The sequence below is a fragment of the Lolium rigidum genome, chromosome 3, assembly GCF_022539505.1.
Source record: "Lolium rigidum isolate FL_2022 chromosome 3, APGP_CSIRO_Lrig_0.1, whole genome shotgun sequence".
NCBI lineage: Eukaryota > Viridiplantae > Streptophyta > Magnoliopsida > Poales > Poaceae > Lolium > Lolium rigidum.
In genome coordinates this window covers 267,288,661-267,308,103 of record NC_061510.1, presented here as the reverse complement: position 1 = coordinate 267,308,103, position 19,443 = coordinate 267,288,661, and the positions used below count along the sequence as shown (strand labels likewise).

Here is a 19,443-nt window from a genome sequence, read left to right as displayed (position 1 = left end):
ACCATTTATGCCTCATTGCCTAATACCTGAGATTATCCTTATAAACATATTAGGCCAAATACTTTAGCACGGTGTCATTGTTACCAAAATAATGGATAAGGGTAAAATACCCTTACAGCCTACTTGTTAATCCATTGCTTATAGGATAACACTATGTTAGTACAACTGGGATGATCAACACTTAGCAAGTGTTGAGTACTACCATAGTGGTAATACTCTATACCTGCAAAATGATGGATTATCTCAGTGATTTTTTTGCGCTAAGTTTTTTATGAGGCCTAGATTGGTTTACACATATGTGTTCTGTTTGTTGGCCAATGATTACAAATAGGCAGGATGTTCATACTACTGGCATAATTTCAATGTAGCATGTGTTGTATACAACCAGGGTGGTTGTGCTTTGTACATGCTATGTGGCGGATTATCTCAATGACATGTGTTTTGATATGTTACTATAAGGACCAATTTTCTTCTTCATATATGTTGTGTCGTTTGACCGATGATTAAATCATGGACAATGTAGTCAAGGGATCGTACAAACAAAAATGGTGTGCATTGTACTAGGTTCGCTAACTCCATTTCTTAGATGTGTGTCCATTGTAGGTATGGGACTCTAAATATGTTCATTGTGCTTCTATTTTCTTGCAGTGGCCGATGATTACTTTCAATAACACAACGTGAGCTAAGGATGATCTTGCAATACCTAGGACAGTGTGAAAAGACATTAGTATTACATGCTCCTTCGTCATGCAAGACATCTCTTAGCTTGTGGATGCTCATAGAGGCTCTCTAGTGTGACTTGTGTGAGATGCAATGGTTGATGATTGAAATGTCTCACGATGATTCTATCAAACTTTGTGCATTGCACAAACAATTTTTATTGTACATAGCATTTGGTTTGATATAATCACTAGTAGTTGGGCCGCCCGAAGCCCAAATGCGACTCAAATGATGTGCAATGTCTGTTTTCTTTTCGCTCTCTAGCTGGTCACTGTTTTTTATGTTCAGCTTAGCAAGTAAAAAAGCAATCGATTAGTAATGCTACCACTTGGGTGCTGAAATTTGAACCCATGCTGTGCTTAGTTGCACACGAAACTCATAGTTTAAACTCTGAAACAGACACACGGTGAAATTATAGAGCTCAAAGGCAGCCAGAACGTATTACAAACGAATTTGTCCATGTTTTCATTTTGCAGCCAAGGCGATTTTCACCGTACAACTCCGCGTTGGATCATCGTTCTGAAAGAGACGGTATAGATCCTTCCGTATCCCCAACTGATATATACCACCATCACAATCCTTCTATCTGATCAAACCCTCGTCATCTGCCCTATCCCCCTCGGGAGTTGGGACTCGTGTGAAATGCCCAGCAGTCCATCACTATGATACTACAAAAAGATTACAATTTTCTTTCAATATTCGTTATGATACTAGATCTTACAAACATAGTACTCTCTCCGATCCCTGATCCCTACAGCGACAATTATTATGGATCGGAGGGAGTAACGTTAATCCATACAGCCACCAATACATCAATTACATGCACAAAAGGATGAGAAAATAACAGATCTACGAAAGGTGTACGCGGAAGTTTCTGGAAGCTGTAGTTTTCTGCAACACAAGGTGCAGATAGAACTTTCTTGCGTCACTTCTCAAGAAAAAGGAAATGGATCTTAGCTGCAGCAGATCTTGTCGCTGATATGCTACGTTTAGGTGATAAACCAATTATTCCAGAGGATTTTCAAGATCTGGTCTTTGATCCATCGTCTTTGCCATCGCACCATCAGGGAAAGCATCTGGATAAGTTGCTGCTAACCTTGATTTCATGCTTCTACAACAAAACAGTAAGAAAAAACTAAGCTGCGCAGAAAAACTATTGTATAAGTACAGTTCGAATGAACACTAATGGATAAGAGAAGAATCATATGACAGATACACAAAACAGCACTAGAAAATAATAAAAAGGAGACTAAAGTAGCAGCTAAGAATTCTGAAGGACAGTAAGAACGCAAGAAGGTACCTCAGTTTCAGGAAAATATGGTCAAGATCATCCTTCATCGACTTGAGAAGGCGAGTTTTACTAGCAAAGTCACTGGAGACCTCCGCAAAGCATTGTTCAGAGTACTCGTTAAAATGCGTGAGAACTGCATTACTATCTTGCAATCGCCCCAGTCTGCAAAGTAACAATATGGATGATCATTACTGGGAAATAATATAAGGAAGCCAACAACTCCAACAACTTCTATTGCCACACAGTAGATACATGTCATTTAAGCATCCAAAATTTATCATGTTTCTAACAACACAATGCATACCAACCCAAATGTTTCCTTAGCTAAATTGCTCAACTAGGAGAGTAAGAAGCATTCTCAGAAAGGAAAAAAGAAGTGCCATTAGTAAGAGATGTTACTATACAATGGTGCAAATTTGCAGAAAGGAGAGAAACATGCTGGCTTTGCAAACAACATGCAACTAACCATGACCAAGATTACCAGCATTTGTTGCATAGTAGTATTGACTACTGACTAAAACTTCGAAGCTGAGATAGATCCGTAGGGCACAGTCACTTCACTTAACCAGGGTTGTCAAGGGACCTGATGAAGTTTCTAGGATCATTAGAAATAAGGATAAGGATCGGAAGTGTACCAATTTAGTTAGACAATTGTTTAACTACTTAGGAAGAATATGGTTTGTTAGCCAAATAACGAGAATAATCAATCGACAAATATCTAATCCCAGTCTCCAACCTTCTCTTCCTCTCATCTCTGGAACATGGCTGGCCTACCTTCCGTTCTCGAAGCATTAACCCCAACATTGTAAAGCCCACAGGTCTTCGGACTGTTACAAGTTTTAGCACGTGACAGGGTCAGGTCGGACAGCCAAACTAAAGCATGGGCCACGGAAGAGGGGGGAAAATACTGATCGGTACATATTCATTTACAGAAAAGATATCAAAAGATCTATGGAGAAAATGGACAAAATTACGGTTAAGCTAATTTTGCAAATGCACGCACCCATTTACAGGATCAGTCATACTTGTAAATACTGATCGGTTAAGCCATTTTTTGTTGCTGCTGGTCTCAGACCAAAATTGCCGGTCTCCGTACCTCACTTAGGTTTCGGTACCTCATCCTTTTAGCTTGATCACATGCTGGGCAATAGTGAAACTACCTTGGTACTGGTAGTTGACTAAAGGTTGGTACTGGTTCCTCCTCTCAACATTAATGTGAGTGCAGCTTTTGAAACTTAAACGACCGATATCCTTTGATACTTTCAGATTAGATAAAGTGATATATCCAGCGATCAATTTCTCAAGAAATAATACTCTCTCCATCCGAAAATAACTGACTCAATTTTGTCTAGATACAGTTATAGATACATCCTTATCTAGAAAAAGTTGAGTCACTTTTTTTAGAATTGAGGGAGTATAATATTCCCTCTGTCCCATAATATAAGATGTTATTACAACCAATATACTCCCTCCTATATTGGTTATAACATCTTATGTTATGGAACGGAGGGACTAGAAATTAGTGGCCACAGTTATGATCACGTCGATGTCCAATACCCACCTATTCCATTAAGAAGGAGCCAGCTGATCATAAAACTCTATCATGGAAATCAGACCAATAACAAACATGATATATCATAGGATAAATCAGATCAGCTGCATGCTTAATTGCAGAATAGAATATGCACTGAAACTTAACTAGCAAGTCCTTGCCTATGTGCATGTCTATCAGGTTAAACTTATGAACTGGTTCAGGGGCAACTGGACAAGCAAGTGGTTGCATATGGATGTTTAGGGTGAAAGAGGAAGGCAAATGAACAGCTAGCATAAACAGAGGAACATTCATTTGCATGAGTCGAAAGGGACACCAGCAATATTGTTTATTATCCTTAGTATGATCACAGATATAATGGCTTACTCATATAGAGTGGAAGTATAGTACTTACATTTCTATACAAAAGTTATAACCAGCCATATATTTGACAGCCCATCACTAAACATGCACGCATTTAGGTTAACTCTGTAAGCTCTTTCTACTTACCAGTCACCACTAACAAATACCCAATTTAGGAGTGACAGGATGAAAAGCAGAAGGCTGTAAAGAGTGGAACGATCAAAATGTGCAGGTGTCAAAGGTGCGCCAATATTATGATCTTAGCATCATGGAAGAGGTTATGGTATGCTCAGATATACAATAGTATAGAACCTGCTAGTTATAGAATACTACCTCGGTTCCTATTTAACTGACGCTGGACAGAGGTACAAACAGGCACGCGTCTACCCAACTCTGCGTCGATTTAATAGGAACGGAGGGAGTAACCGCCACCTATATATTTAACATAAAATCACTAACAGCAGAATTTGGCTGAACTTTATAAGCACTGTCCACTCATCAGTCACTCCTAACAAATGTCCAGTAAGAGCTGGTAGGGTGATCTTATTTCTGAAAAAACATGGTTGGAGAAACAGTGGAGGAGCCAGGAATTAGAGTAAGAGGGAGCCAAATGAATCAACTACTAGTAAGAGGGGCAAAAGTATGTGATAATGATTTTCTTTGCGACTGTAAGGATTAATATGCATGCAATTATGACGGCATGAAGGGAAATGAAGATTACCAACAAACTCGATAACTTTCCAGAGTTCTTTCTGAGATCCATTTAACAGTTCAAAAGATCCAAGACCTATGAAAGCACGAAAATATCACCAAAGCGCATAATTATGTTTGGACACATGTTTACCTTCTACACGTCTAAAATTTAAGATCCAAATACTGACAGGTGGTCCTTAATGATAAAAGCCGAGTGTGAGTTCGCTATGTGTCGCTAGATCACTACCTAACAAGGCTTCAGCATCACGGTGTAGCAAGTACTGTGAATGCCACCTATAAAACGATTCAGTCCGGCATGACCCAGCCGTCAGGTTTTCATAGCAGCGGATACACGGAATTAACAGCATCTAGCATTGTTCAAGCCAATCTGCACTTGGAAACTTGACGGGGACAATCAGCAATTTTTCGCAGATCACTACCTAAAAAGCTTAAGCTTCACGGTGTAAGCATGTACTGTGGGTGCCACCTAGAGATTTCTAGCCACTATCTGGCCAAATCTCCAGTCAGTCAGGCAATACCAAGCCATCAGGTTTTCATAGCAACGAATACACAAATTCACAAATCTGCACTGGAGACTCTTGATGGGAGTAATCAGTAATTTTCCCTAAGGTTGCAACCTTACAACCAAAATTGAAAGCACCCACCATTGAGGCAAGCAACTATAATAAACTTGAATTTCCCGAATTTGGTGGCAAAACTAGGGACAGTATTATCATGTAACAGAACAAATCGAACTGTAACTAAATTATGCGTGAAGGTGCCGGAGACCGAGATTTACATGAGGTGCTGCGCCTGCTTGATGGATCCGACGTCCTCGGCGGAGACCAGCGACCGGAACCGCTCCGCCACCTCCGCGGCCGCCGCGGCGGTCTCCGGTGAAGCCCCCGGCGACTTCTCCATGGATCACCTCCCTCCTCCTCCCCCTCTGTTGTGAGCTAGTTCCGCGGATGCGCGCAGGCGCGACACGTCGGAGCGGTGGTAAGGTTGCGGGGCTGTAGGGTCGGCTCTGGCCTTGTCGTCGGCGGCGCCGCGGCGACAAGGGTGAACGGAGAGTCGCTGCGATGTGGCTGAAGGCGTTTCCGTTTAGCTCGGCGTGGAGGTGGAACTGAGCCGGGACGACAGTGGGCCTCGTATATGCCACCCAATGCGGCACCCACGCCGCGCCGCACAGCCACCGGCTTGCTTTTGGCCCGGCCCATATTCCAGGTAAGTTTACCGTCCGTTTTTTTTTCTGTTTCCCGCATTTTTATGGTTTTTTGTTCGTTTTCAGTTTTTCGTTTGGTTTTAATCTCAAACATTTTAAAATCCAAATATTTTTAAATATTAGCATTTTTAATTAAAAATTTCCAAATCTGAAACATTTTTAAAATGTAAACATCTTCAAATTTGAACAATTTTTGAAGTTGCACATTATCAAAAAAAATCTGCAATTTATCTAAAAACTAGGTGAACACTAAAAATCAGGAAAAGGAAAATCAGAGAACCGATAGAAAACAAAAAAAAACAACTAGGCCAAAAGAAAATCAACGATTTATGGGCCATGCCCATGACCCAACAGGGTGTGCGACGCATGGTAACGATCCACGTTGTTAGTGTATAGAATCCACAGACAACAAGTCGCTAAGTTCTTGGCTCGTGTAGGCTAGCATGGCCTAAAACATGCACGGGTGCGTGTGTGGCCTCATTCATAGGACGTAGGCAATCATGTGGGCCAGCCCAACAAGCAAATGCAGAGCAGGGTGAGAAGAGAAATGACCAAGAGGAAAAAATAAGGTATTTTTATTATTAAAATAAATTAGATCATGTAATGAATTTTTAGATTTTTTCGAAAAGGGGAATGGAGCACATCGTCACTGCCATTCCCCTACATAAGAGAAATGGAACTACAGCTAAACATTCAATGTTTTAATGAACATAAAATCTTATAAGAAGACACTAGAGTACTTGATAGTAAATAACAAATAATTACCACTATGATTGTAGGATTAATGTGGTTTTATATTGATTACATAATGAAGTCGAAAGTGCAAACAAACGCGTGAATCACTTTTGGACTTGGAGAACTATTAAAGTTATCGAGAACTATTGCCTCCTTTTGGATCATCAATGGGATGAGTTTTGTCCTCAAGGTAAATTGCCACTTTGGACTTATATGACACTGACTTTGCATCCTCTAAAAAAGATTCACTAAACTTGGTTTATTGCTGCTTATAGCCTAATTCTGTGGATCTTTCATCTCATAAGCGCCGGAGAGATCTAAGGGGTCAATTGTGTTGTCTTCGACCTCATTGGTGCTCCTTTATCTGCCTTACATCCTTTTAAAACAACACTCACCACGTTTCATTTTAAGTCTATGATAAGTAATGGTAAAAATCAACAAGACAATACTCAAGAAGTGTTCATTAAGCTCACAATAAGGATTTTTCCATCCAACCCTAACCATGTCTATTAAATTGTATTTATACTAAATCTTAAACTATATATAACTATTTTTATTAGAACTAAAAACCCAATCATGACATTTATATGTTACTACTTACTTAACATAAGCTTGATATTGTTCATAAATACTAATGTATTTTTTTATTCTTCAGACATTGGCTCTCCCAAAAGACTAGTAAATCAATCATGTAATTTGTGATACTTGCGAGAATTTATGGTGTACATATTTGTGTGTATGTGTTCTGTTGGTTTTAGTATCCTTAAATATTACCATATATCTGTAAGTAGCACGGTTCAACAAATATCTTGATAGCGGTCTCAAATGTATGATTTTGTTTGCTCAAGTGCCAAACATTGTGTACCAGTTAGCCATATACCTCGTAGAAATGCAATGTAGTTGCCTTTTATGATAGCATGGAATTATCGCGAACATGTGCATGTTGTTTATGTGCGCCTTGGTAGGCTTGCAATTCAAATTTGTGCCGGGTTTGAGTTCAGTGGTAAAAGGATTTTTCCGGTCAGCCCGCCAAAACATATATTACACGATAGGGAAATACTTTTGTACTTAGACATGCCACATGATACATGCTAATCTTTTTTCGGGTTTATGCGGCTGTGTACATCATATCCATGGGAGGCCGGGCGTACGCTCTTTTAAATTTTATGTACGCGATGCTACTTATAATAAGTAACAAAACACCTCTTATCGGAAAAGAAGGTTTCAAGCTTGAGTTGAGTTAAGATTGATAAATCAGATCTTTATAGTACTCTCTCCTATCCATACTAGTTGCCACTAATATAGATGTATCTAGGCATATTTTAATTCTAGATACATTCATACTAGTGGCAAATAATATAAATTGGAGAGAATAACAAAATTCAGCCGAACTAACCTCATCCAAGAAAAATGGAACATAAATCTGACTTTTCTGGTCGTCAACGCCAGCCACTCGGGCAGTTGTCCAAACGTGTTTATGTGGCTAGACCAACGCCATGGCGCTGACTACCTCGGATTGGCTTTGCCACGAGTGCAGAAGGGAACCAACAATGATGTGATGAAGCAGTTGTATGTGTAATAAAAGAAAATATTCCCTCAGTTTTAGATTAATTAGCTTGAATTTGTGTTTGATGTATATACACGTGTTCGAAATGGAAAAAAGAAAGAAATATGCTGTCATCATCGTGTCAAGTCATTGGTAACTTTGTTCTTTTAGCGTTTGAAAATTCGTTGCACTCGCATGAGGGTCAAAGGAGTTTGACGCCAAAATCCCGTCAGAAATTATGTTCCAGTCATTCTCCAGATTTTGAATAAGACGAAGGCAGGAATAGTATAGTTGCACCAAGAAACTAGCCCGGCGATTAAATTCCCCATGGACCGGCTGCCGACCTATCTTATCTATATGCGCCGGTATGCGAGGAGCGAGGCTGACCTTGCTGCACGCCGGCTGCTCCGCCGCGGCCACCGGCCGGCCGGCACGCGCGCACAGTGACGGCTCAGGTTGCGCGCTGGACCGGCGGCATTTAAAACTCGCTGCCCTCTTCTCTGATCACGTCAGAGTTTAAACTTCAAAGCTAGCCTGGATCGGAGCTATAGCCCGGCCGGGACCTGGCAGCAAAGCAGGGCTCGTGCTGTACGCTACGTTGCATGATGCGCACAGGCCTCTGTCATCATAGCCTGCGGGCCGTAGGAGTACGAGCAGCGGCGTGCCTGGCATGGAGGCGCCTGCGCGCGTCGCCGTCCATTGACGCCATGGCGCGGCGCCCCTGGCGGTCTGGCCGTCTGGGCACTCCTGTCCGTAGCTCCCCGAATCCGCGCGCAGCCGCGCCACGCACCAGAGAAAAGCGACGACATGCACGGGTCGCGAGCGGCGAGGCCACCTCTCGGCATGTCGCATGCCGCCAGGCAGGCATGCCGGCAGCGAGCAGTCTGAGACGAGACGGGACGAGGCGCGGCTCCCGATTATTCCCGACCGGCGGATCCCGGCGTCTGATCGCTTCCGATTATTCCTGACAAACGACCCGACCTACGTCTGTGCCCGGCCGCAGACGCAGAGCTCGTCCCCGTGACTGTTGCCTGGTCCTATCACATCACTCCCCCACACTGTCGAGCGATGAATATACCTGTATGGCTGTATGTGCCGCAGCGAGCAGCAGAAGCACCGGAACCCAATGAACGACGGCGACGGCGACGGCAACGGCGACGGCGGGTGAAACGGAGTGACCGAGTAGTAAATGGAATGGGAGACAGAAGAGCTCAAACTGGCGCGCGCGTAAATACGCCGGCAGACGCAGCAGTATAGCACAGGGCGCTGGCAGCCCGCAGGCAAAACGGAGGGAGGGAGCCCGAGCGTCGATGCAGTGGAAAGCTGGCATCGACAAATGAAATGACAAGCCACGGCCTGTCTGCTCCCGCCCGCCTGCCGACCGCCGGCACCACGCCTGCGGCGCCGTAGCTGCGTGCGCGCAGCCATGCTACGATCGCGCTCACGCGCACGTTTAGGGTTATTTGAAGAATTCTTGAATAAATTTTGTACTAGGATTTTACGCGTAGAAAATTTACATGTCGAACCCGTTTAATTTAAAGGATTGAGCAGTCCAGAATTTCTATAGATTGCTTTCCTATACTACAATTTTATAGGATTTCCCAACAAGAGGTTAGATCTTTTGGAAAATTTCCTGCTGTCTATTATAACTATGTTATGCACTCAATCTTCATAGAAATTTTCGCTGCCATCAAACAACTAGTTGTACAAATTTTCATAGATTTTCTCCATAGAATTCAAGGAGGCATGTTATAGTAATCCTCCATTTTTCCTATTCCTCCGCTTTTCCTTATGAATCAAACATGCCCTTATCATGTCCCGGTCCCAGTCGAGCACGCGAACTCACCTCAAAACTGAAAGTGTCCGCCTAGGTCGTCCATTTCCGATCGGATGAATCATATCGCCAATAGCCCAACCATAATAGAAATTTTGTCCCAAAAATAATTTTAAACTCGCAAATAGATATTGAAATTTAAATCTAGTTTTTTCAATATAAATTCAAAGTCTAGTCTGGCCATCACATCTTGTCACCAAATCTCCATCATGCAATACCATAAAGCTATTGAGGGTGCTATTGGGGTCGCCGGTAGAGATGCTCTTATCTCAGAAATAGCATCATGGAATGCATCTCTCTCGCATGTCCGACTGGAGGTGCACGAGGGTAGAGATATTGATAACTTTTACCATAAAATGTCGCACGTTCGACATTTTATATTATAGATATTGATAACTTTTACCATATAGTTAAACTTTGTAGAGATTTGATTTGAATATGGACCTATTCTATACCGCCACCACCATCACCGTTGGTAATAGGGAGAAGACACCGTTTTGGGAGGCGTTGTGGCTTAATGGTACGAAGCCGATGGACATTGCCCCGTTAATCTTCGGAATATCCTCTAGGAAGCATTGGAATGTCAAGCAAGCTTTGCACAATAATGCTTGGATCGCCAAGATCGACATGCAAGCGGAGATATCTTTTGAGCATGTTCGTGCATACTTATCGCTTTGGGCTAAGCTAAGAGATGTTGTTCTTCGTGAGGAGATGATGGATGAGATCTCATGGAACCTCACCAACAATGGGCTATACTCCTCCAAATCCTCTTATAAGGCACAATTTTTTGGTGGTCCCCCGTTAGCTCCTCGGTGTGGAAAATTTAGGCTCCGCCTAAGATCAAGTTTTTTTTCACTTGGATCTTTGTTCAAAATAGGTTTTGGACTAGCGACCGCTTGGAGAAACTGAGTTGGACTAATTGCGGCAATTTCCCCCTTTGCAATAAGGTCTTCGAGTCGCGGATCATCTTTTTGTCAATTGCCGATATACCATTAGTCTTTGGGGACTCATCAAGTCTTGGCTCGGCCTCCATCTTCTTGATCTTCAAACTTGGCCAACCATGTCCGCGCTCTCTTGGTGGGGCGTAATGACCCAACAAAAGGGTTTGGCGTCTATCACCCTCCTCGACTCTTGTGAGCTTTGAAACAAAAGAAACGCTAGGGTGTTCAAGAATAAACACGCATCGTTGACGGTTCTTCTAGATAGAATTAAGAATGAGGCTAACATGTGGTCCCTCACGGGCGCAAAATGTTTGACCTCTTTGATGCCGAGAGAGTAGGCTTTTGCTTTATTATTACGCTATTTGCGCTACGTTCATGTAAACTCATCCTTAATTAATGAATTTGGCAATCAGATGAAAATATAAAAAAAATACAGTTTATCAAAGTGGAGTATGGTATCTTGTCCCAAAGATCAAGTAGGTTTAGGGATTGAGGTACTCGAGCTAAAGAATAAGTGTTTACTCAGCAAATGGTTGTTTAAACCTCTTACCGAGGATGGTGTGGCAACAATTGTTACACAATAAATACCTTAGGAATAAAACTCTAGCTCAGGTAGAAGCTAAATCCATGGATTCTCAATTCTGGAAAGGTCTAATGAGGGTAAAACAAGACTTTTTTACTAAAGGTTCGTTCAAGGTTGGAAATGGTTTAAGGTTCTGGGAGGATATTTGAAGATATGCCTCTTGCCCAACAATATCCCTCCCTGTATAACATTGTTCAACATAAAAATGTGTTGATTTCAACGGTTCTTGCTCAGACCCCTATTAATATATGTTTTAGGAGGAGCCTAAACAATCATAATGGAATGAATGGCTGCATTTGTGTCCAAAGTTAATTACAGTAAATCTAACACAGGAACCAGATATATTTGTATGAAAACTAACAGATTCAGGACTCTTTACGGTTAAATCTATGTATCTTGATTTGATGAATGGACATACTAGATTTCTTCGTAAATATCTATGGAAACTTAAAATCCCTTTGAAAATTTAAAATTTTATGTGGTTTCTTCATAATAAAGTCTTGTTAACTAAGGACAACTTGGTAAAACGGAATTGGAATGGGTGTCAGAAATGTTGTTTCTGTGAATCTAATGAAACAGTGGAGCATTTATTTCTTAACTGTCGGTTTGCAAAGATAGTTTGGCACACGGTATATTTTGCTTATAATATTCCAGATATTCCAGCCTCGAACAATATTAATAACATGTTTGGTAACTGGTTAAATGGAGTTAGCAAATTTGATAAAGCTCGGATACGTATTGGTATCTTAGTTTTATGTTGGTCTATTTGGACAAGTTGAAATGACATGGTTTTTAACAAACATAAATCTATCAATTTCTTGTAGGTTATTTATCGAGCTACGCACTAGATTCAGTTATGGGCGTTCATTCTCCCGAAAGATCAGCGAGAGCACATGGCTTCTGGATGCAACCGACTGCTGACGGTTGCTCAGGATTGCTTTTTCCGGGCTACTGGGTGGCGACACATTAGTAGATTATCAAATGGATAGCTTCTTTATGTGTCTCATTTACTTTTGGTTGATTCATGTATCGATCTTGTCTGATCCATGACTGTAAACTTTTGATTATCTCATACTTTGAACCATTTTAATAAAGAAAAGCCGTGTGCATCACTTGATGCAGAGGCTGGGGCGAGGCTCCTGTTTCGGAATTTTTTTTAATGAATTTGGGCAAAGCTTTTGCATTTCTTTCAAAAAAAAAACTTTGTAGATTTGACTTTAAATTTTTGGGATGGAGGGAGTATATCGCGTGGTGATGCCTTGATAGATGACATCCTGCTTGATTTAATTCGCATCTCAAACCTACCACCGGCCTCCGGCCATACTCCCTCTCTCACAGTTTATAAGGCACGCGCGTACCCCTAGATCGCAAATTTGATCAAGTTACCATTAGTTATATGTTATAAAAATTATATCATTAGAAAGTTCAAATGTTCTATTTTCTAATGATATAATTTTTGTATTATATAATTTAAATTATATAGGTTAAATTTGTGACCTAGGGGTACGCGCATGCCTTATAAACTGTGAAGAAGGGAGTATCAATCATGCATCACCCACCACACGCACGCATCTCGACAGCGAGGCTCCCCGAAGAAGCGGTCAAGAACACGGCAACTTGGCGCCGCCGTCGCTAGCAGCGGTTGGGCGGGCCGTCGCCGTCCCCAGGTGCTCCCTGACCGCCGCCCAGCTTTCCCGCCTTACTTTCAGTCTTTCACGACCACGCCATGGCGATCTTGACCACCACGAGAAACACACACGCCAAGTGGCAACAACCACGGAGAGCCAGAACCGAAATCTTACCGGCCGAGAAGCGACCACCGCGGCCCGCCCCGCCGCCGGTCGCCGTCCTGGGTCCCCGCATCCCGTCGGCGACGCGCTGCCGTGCCATCATTGGCGGCCGTCCGAGGTCGGCAAACGGCCGCATCACATTTCACACCAATTCAAAGCACGCGGAGCAAGCAACCTGCTTGCAGCTGGGGACACCCCAAAAGCCAAAGGAACCTAGTACCGATCGATCACAATCACGCTTCACATGACACGCAACAATCCATTGATACAGCGAGCAACAAAAAGTACACTTGCAATGTGTTCCACAGGGCGCATGATGATAAAACTGAAACAGGGTTCTTGACAAAAACAACCGAACGCAGGTTCTGAAGACAGTTTTTTTGAGTACGAGGTTGACTGGCTGCTACAACTACTACACGAAGGACCAGTTGACGAACATGAAGGCGAGGCAGTGCGGGGTGTCGTCGTCGCCCAGGACCTTCCACGCCACCGCCTGTTCGTACGAGACTGGCCGCCCCATGCTCGACACGCACACGCCACCTGGGAGGTAAGCGAAACCCTGGAGAGACAGGTTTCATGGATGTTACTACCATATCACAAAAGGCTGGCTCTATATGAGGCTATTATCATCTAGAACGGTGGCTGCCACATTTACATACCTGCTGCATGATCTTGGGGAACTCAGAGCACAGCGCCTTGCGGCCATCATCGTCCAGGATCTTCTCAAGCGAAATGTCCTGGAGAGCAATCAGGGTCGTCTCCAGCATGTCGAGGCCAGCTTGATTGGCGAAGGTGAACACAGGAGCAGCCTGAAATTGTTACAAGCCAATTTATTTTTGTTAGCCCCAGGCAAACATCAATGTGAATGTATGCGTGACAACATAATCGAGCACGAAACTGACCTTCAGGGAACAGCACATGATTGAGTCTGAGTGCTGCCACAGCGCTTTCAAGGAAGCGTCCGGGCTTTGTGACTCGGGGCAGAGGAGTTCCGCTCCGGTGTGAAACCTGGAAATTTTCATGCAACCAAGTTACATCTCTATTATGAAACAGGTAGTGCTACCAAGATGGAACCATGTTTGGACCAAAAAAAAAAGAGATAGCATTCTTACCTGTAGCTCCTGCCAATCCACCTTGCAAGCGTATGAGCCTCGGGAGATCCTGGAGGGTTCTTCATTTCAATCTGTCCACCGACACGGGAAGGGGCTATTGCCATGGCCACCCTCTGCACCGATGCCACCACGGTTCTCACATACTGCCTGGCCATTGCTGCGACGCTTTCCCGAAGGTGGTTTTCATACGAGAACTGGAAAGCGATGGTGAGGACTGATCTCGTGCTGCCGGTGCTGGACGCGTCACTCGAAGCACGAGTCCCTCCCGATCCAACCTCAAGAGTAGACGCAAGGTCAAGTGTACGTGTTCCAGATGGTGCATCCTGCAGTTAAATTCATATATAACACCAAGCTATTGTCAGTTTACGCAAAGGATAAGATCAATGATATCAGTCCAAACTATACTAACCGTCTTGGCATCTAGCGGTATGATACGGAAGCCTGATGGTAATAGTGGAGCATCATCAGCGAAAGATTCATCAATAGGTGCAAAGACAAGCTGTGCACATGCACCAGCAGCATTTTCATCAACGCCACTGCATAACTGCCATAGAAGATACAATCTTGTAAGGATAATGCAACAAATAAAATGGGGAAGATGCAAATCAGTGCCATATGAAAACATACCTGCAGAAGATACATATCTCTTGATAGGACAACTTCATCATGACAGAGACTGTGTCCCTCGAGCCTAATAACCTCCAAGAACTGCAATTTTAAAAGGTTAATCTGATGAATAAGGAATTGTTCACAATTAGTATACGGAAATCATGCTAACTAGAAATACCTCTTCATGCTCTAAGGTGTGTGCAAGTGGCAGTATAACCTGATTGCCCATAAACCCACTTGCTCTTAAACCAGGAACTGCATAAGGACTAGCTCGCAAAGCAGCAGCAGAATAAGCATCAACACCAGGATCAGCCCATTCAGATCGGTGCTCCCTAAGAAACCGCACTAGTAAAGCAGGGGGTACATTCTACATCATGAAAACAAGGTCATTATGGTCAGGTCACATAAAACCAACAGCTAATCTGACTATTTATGGTAAATGAAAACATAGATAGTTTATGAGTAGAAACCTGCAGCAACATTGACGCCTTTGCACATAAGACACCACCTCCAATTGCAGAAAACAGCTGGGAGGAGCTGACATGAGATCCAACAAGTTTATTTGGAGATGAGTTGACAGCAATTGTAACATCCTCAGCACCATCACTGCTCATCAGTGACCAGCCATCATCCAGAAATCCATTAACAGCGTCATTGAAGCCTCTGCTCAATCTCTGACTAAATGTTCTTAGAACTGCTGGCTGGCGGCCCCCTCCATACGGCATTTCTCCACTAGATTCATGCGCAATTTGCCTAATGTGGCGCAGTGCCTACACAAAAAAATGGACGAGCAATAGTCAGTTTATCATTCATTAGTTAGTGCCATAAGAACAATTGAATGCTTAGTAGCAACAAAATCTTAAGAGGAAAAATGCACTGGTAAAACATACAGCGATAGTCATCTTCTGCGCAAGAATCTTTGGAGATTCATAAAGTGGTCTAAGGACCTCAGGCACACTCCAAGCCTAGAAAGAGATGGAATTATAAGATATATGCAAATTTTTGGAAGCTTGTAAATGTAATCAAGTATATAAAAACTAGATGGAAATTCTGCTTACATCCAAGTCAACATGATCCACAATGTGGATCATGGAGCCACCCCCCTCGCAAGGGCGGATTAAGTAGCCACTAGGTAGCACCTCGGCTCGGACAAAATTTGGAGTGTTAGGTCCTGATGGACCGCCAGTGGCTTGAGTCAACGATCTCTCGCAGATCTACAGAAGAAAGCAGTGAGTAATAGTTAGCAAAACTCGGAACAATCCAGCAGCATGTGTAAGCCGCTGCATAAAGTGAAATCATATGCTGTCCAAAGTTGTTTGATGAAACATGCCAAAATCAAACAAAATGATAGAATCATAACAAGCAGTAAGAGAAATCCATACCACAAGACTGCCATCTTCAAGACCACTAGTGTAGCGGAGTATCCAAAAGTCACGCGGTGCTGCCAAAGTTGTTGGTGCATAAGTCTGCAGATTTGAAAGGACAATCATGTTACAGGCAACACAGAAGACGGTATCGATATAAACCCCAAGTTAAAGGGGATGAACATACCTGCATGTAGATAAGTTCGATTGTTCCACCATTACCCGTCGGGATAATTTGGAGCACATCTACGCACCGGCAGTCACGATACCAAGAGGGGCGATCCTTGAGGATCTCAGCAACCTATGTACTAGTCTATTAAGATATGTTTGCTGAATGGAAACATAAAGCTCAGTGATGATGATGAACAAGAACATACCTTTGTGGGCTCAAGGCTCACAAGACCGCAAGCTCGGGCTGCTACGCCACTACAATTGTGCGAAACAGCAATGATTCCAATGGAATCCGGACCAGGCTGTAAAGAAAACCCCACTTTAGTTCATCGGGGAAAAACAAGAATAGAAATAATCAACGCATGCCAAAACTCCACCAGTTGCAATTATTACATTACCTTCATCCCAACCATTTGCACCCAATCGACAGCAGTCCCCGTCGCCTTGGACAGGAACTCTGCCAGGGTCTCCTCAGCGATAGCGAGTAGACTGTAACAAACAGAGAGAGAGAATTCCATCAAACTTGAGCAAATGAACATGAAAGCATGCTCAGAATGGTGTTGGAAAAGAGAAAGAGCACTGCAAGTACCCTGCTGGGTTGTTCGCGTCCCTTTGAGGACGCGGAACTGCTGGATTCTGCTGTTGGTGGTGCTGACCACTCGTAACAACAGATTCGCAGCTCGTGTCTGTAGTCGCTACAGAAGGCTGCAAACATCATTACAAAACATTAGGCCCAGGGTCATCAAAATCAACAGAAAAAGATGCATACATCTAAATACAGTATGAGCAATATATATGTGATGGGATGAATCTCACATTATTGAGGTGCGTACGCATGTACCCGTTCTCGTAGACGAGACGGGACACCTGCTTCTGCAGCCTGTCGTTCTCCTCCATCAACAACTTGTTCATGGCAGACAGCTTCCGGTTCACAGTCTGCAGGCGAGATGCCTCCTTCCGTTGCTTCTCGCGGCACCTAACAATCACAAGGTACATCAATCAACAAGAGTTAGAGAAATGTCACAAGGTACATCAAGCAACCAAGACAGCGATCGTTTGATTCACGAGACTCATGGTTAACATTGGACACATCACATCTCAGGTGAGCACCAAGTGGGTTATGCATTCCAGCTACACATTGTTGTGGCACAACTATGGACTCAAATCTGAACATTGTTTTGGATAAGGGACACATGGTATTATTATCAATCATGTCAACACGTTGTTTAGACCAGAACAAGAACATAAAGCTTTGAAGATAACAAATGCTGTGGAAGAATCACACTTGTTCAGTCAAGATTCAGGAAAAGAACAAACTTTGTTCTAGAACAACACGTTGCAAGAACAAGAAGCATATACACATAATAAAGGAGGAAGCGTCCCCTCCTCCACCACCACACTACAAATGGCAAAAAAAATATGAGAAAGACATTTAGAGCAAGACAGAAGCACTCGATTTGTGGTATTGTTAAGGAGCCATCGCGCAATCTCAGCAACTTTTAGACCAGTCGAGCCAAAAGCAGACTCTAATTTGGGCGTAACATACACTACTAGGTGGTGCCTGCTTCCACAAACTAAACCAAACCTATCCTAGAAGCACTAACCAGAAACAGGGCAAAGGGAAAGCCGCCGTCTGGAAAGGAGATGTGCGCGCATATTCTTCCTACAGCGAGCCACTAATAAGTTCAGTGGAAGGATCAGAAAAGAAACCGCGCCAAAATCAAAAGCTGAGAACCAAAGACAAAATTTTAGCCACCTCAAACCCAAGAAACGGAAGGCAAAATTTCAGCACCAGGAATCAGAGCAAGCACCGGGTAAGGAGGACGTCAGATCGAGAGCGGGTGTGGAAGAGGTAGCACGCACCTGCGGTTCTGGAACCAGACCTTGATCTGCTTGGGCTCGATGTTGCTGAGTATGGGGCACTCCCGTATGAGCTGCTGCCGGCGCAGCGAGCTGGGCTTGGGGCACTCGCTGTAGACCCGCTCCAGCGCGTCCACCTGCTCCGGGGTGTAGCGCACGTACTTGCCCGTGTCCACCTGCGGGCCGCCGCCAGGCGACGACCTGTCCCTGTCCCGGTCCCTGCCCCCGCCGTGCACCACCATCGCGCCCGCCATCTCGAGCCCGCTACCAGGACGACCGCCGCCAACCGAGTGAGTAGTAGTAAAGAGAGGATGAGCCAGGGCCAAGGAAGGCGCCGCCGCGTCATGCCCTCCGCGAGACACCGCCTCCCGTGCACGCCATGGTCGTGGTGGTGGTGGTGCGCCGGTGAGAGAGTGCGAGCGAGGGGAAGGAAGGGAAAGGCAGCGAGGGAGGAGGTGGGGGTTGGTTTAATAGTGGAGCACAACAAATGGAAAGCAGAGCTCTGTGCTCTTGTTTATACTGCTAGCCTTCTCTCTCTCTGTGGACTGTGGTCTCTGGAGGGGTGTTTTGGTAATTGGGTAGTTTCATTTTTTCACTTTTTCTTTGCTTTCTATTAGTTGCAAATAATTTTTTTTTCTTTATCCATTGACTGGCCACTCTAAGTGGACTGTGGTTTTATCTTTGTCTCCCCTCTTTTCTTATTTGCAAATTATTAAAATGTAATTTTGTCCATTGATTGATTACGTGTGTATATGTATACTAGAACCTATATGGTCTACATGATTCTCAAAATATAGCAATTAAATAACATGCGTTGTTGCAGAGGCTGAGTGTAATTGGTATCTATCGATATTAATATATTCCCTTTATCAAAAAGCAATCAAATAACATAAAAGTTGGCAACCGTGGGCTATTTTTTTATAAAAAATATTTAAATGCACCAACCAACTTACACGTGGTTTGGAGGGGCTATAGGATAACTCGGGACTGTTCCCGGACATTAGGTGTATGTTTGGGCGATATTTGTGATAGATATAGAAAAAAGGGTCAAAGTAACTAAATTTTTTATTTTAAA

The 19,443-nt window shown here is 43.4% G+C and overlaps 2 protein-coding genes across 2 annotated transcripts; both read right to left on the bottom strand.

Moving 5' to 3' along the window:
• Positions 1 to 1,573: 1,573 nt before the first annotated feature.
• Positions 1,574 to 5,568, bottom strand: LOC124699441 (kxDL motif-containing protein 1-like). Its single transcript, XM_047231741.1, has 3 exons — positions 5,398 to 5,568; positions 2,021 to 2,173; positions 1,574 to 1,831 (listed from the first exon to the last, which is right to left on the bottom strand). The coding sequence occupies exons 1-3, from the start codon at positions 5,517 to 5,519 to the stop codon at positions 1,726 to 1,728; spliced, it is 381 nt and encodes a 126-aa protein (XP_047087697.1). The 5' UTR covers positions 5,520 to 5,568; the 3' UTR covers positions 1,574 to 1,725.
• Positions 5,569 to 13,491: 7,923 nt separating this feature from the next.
• Positions 13,492 to 18,834, bottom strand: LOC124703402 (homeobox-leucine zipper protein HOX32). The gene is made up of 17 exons (XM_047235617.1): positions 18,372 to 18,834; positions 17,325 to 17,484; positions 17,098 to 17,213; positions 16,907 to 16,997; positions 16,715 to 16,810; positions 16,525 to 16,638; positions 16,356 to 16,439; positions 16,032 to 16,187; positions 15,864 to 15,938; positions 15,444 to 15,743; positions 15,152 to 15,340; positions 14,992 to 15,072; positions 14,774 to 14,908; positions 14,365 to 14,687; positions 14,155 to 14,260; positions 13,912 to 14,061; positions 13,492 to 13,811 (listed from the first exon to the last, which is right to left on the bottom strand). The coding sequence occupies exons 1-17, from the start codon at positions 18,620 to 18,622 to the stop codon at positions 13,665 to 13,667; spliced, it is 2,574 nt and encodes an 857-aa protein (XP_047091573.1). The 5' UTR covers positions 18,623 to 18,834; the 3' UTR covers positions 13,492 to 13,664.
• Positions 18,835 to 19,443: the final 609 nt, after the last annotated feature.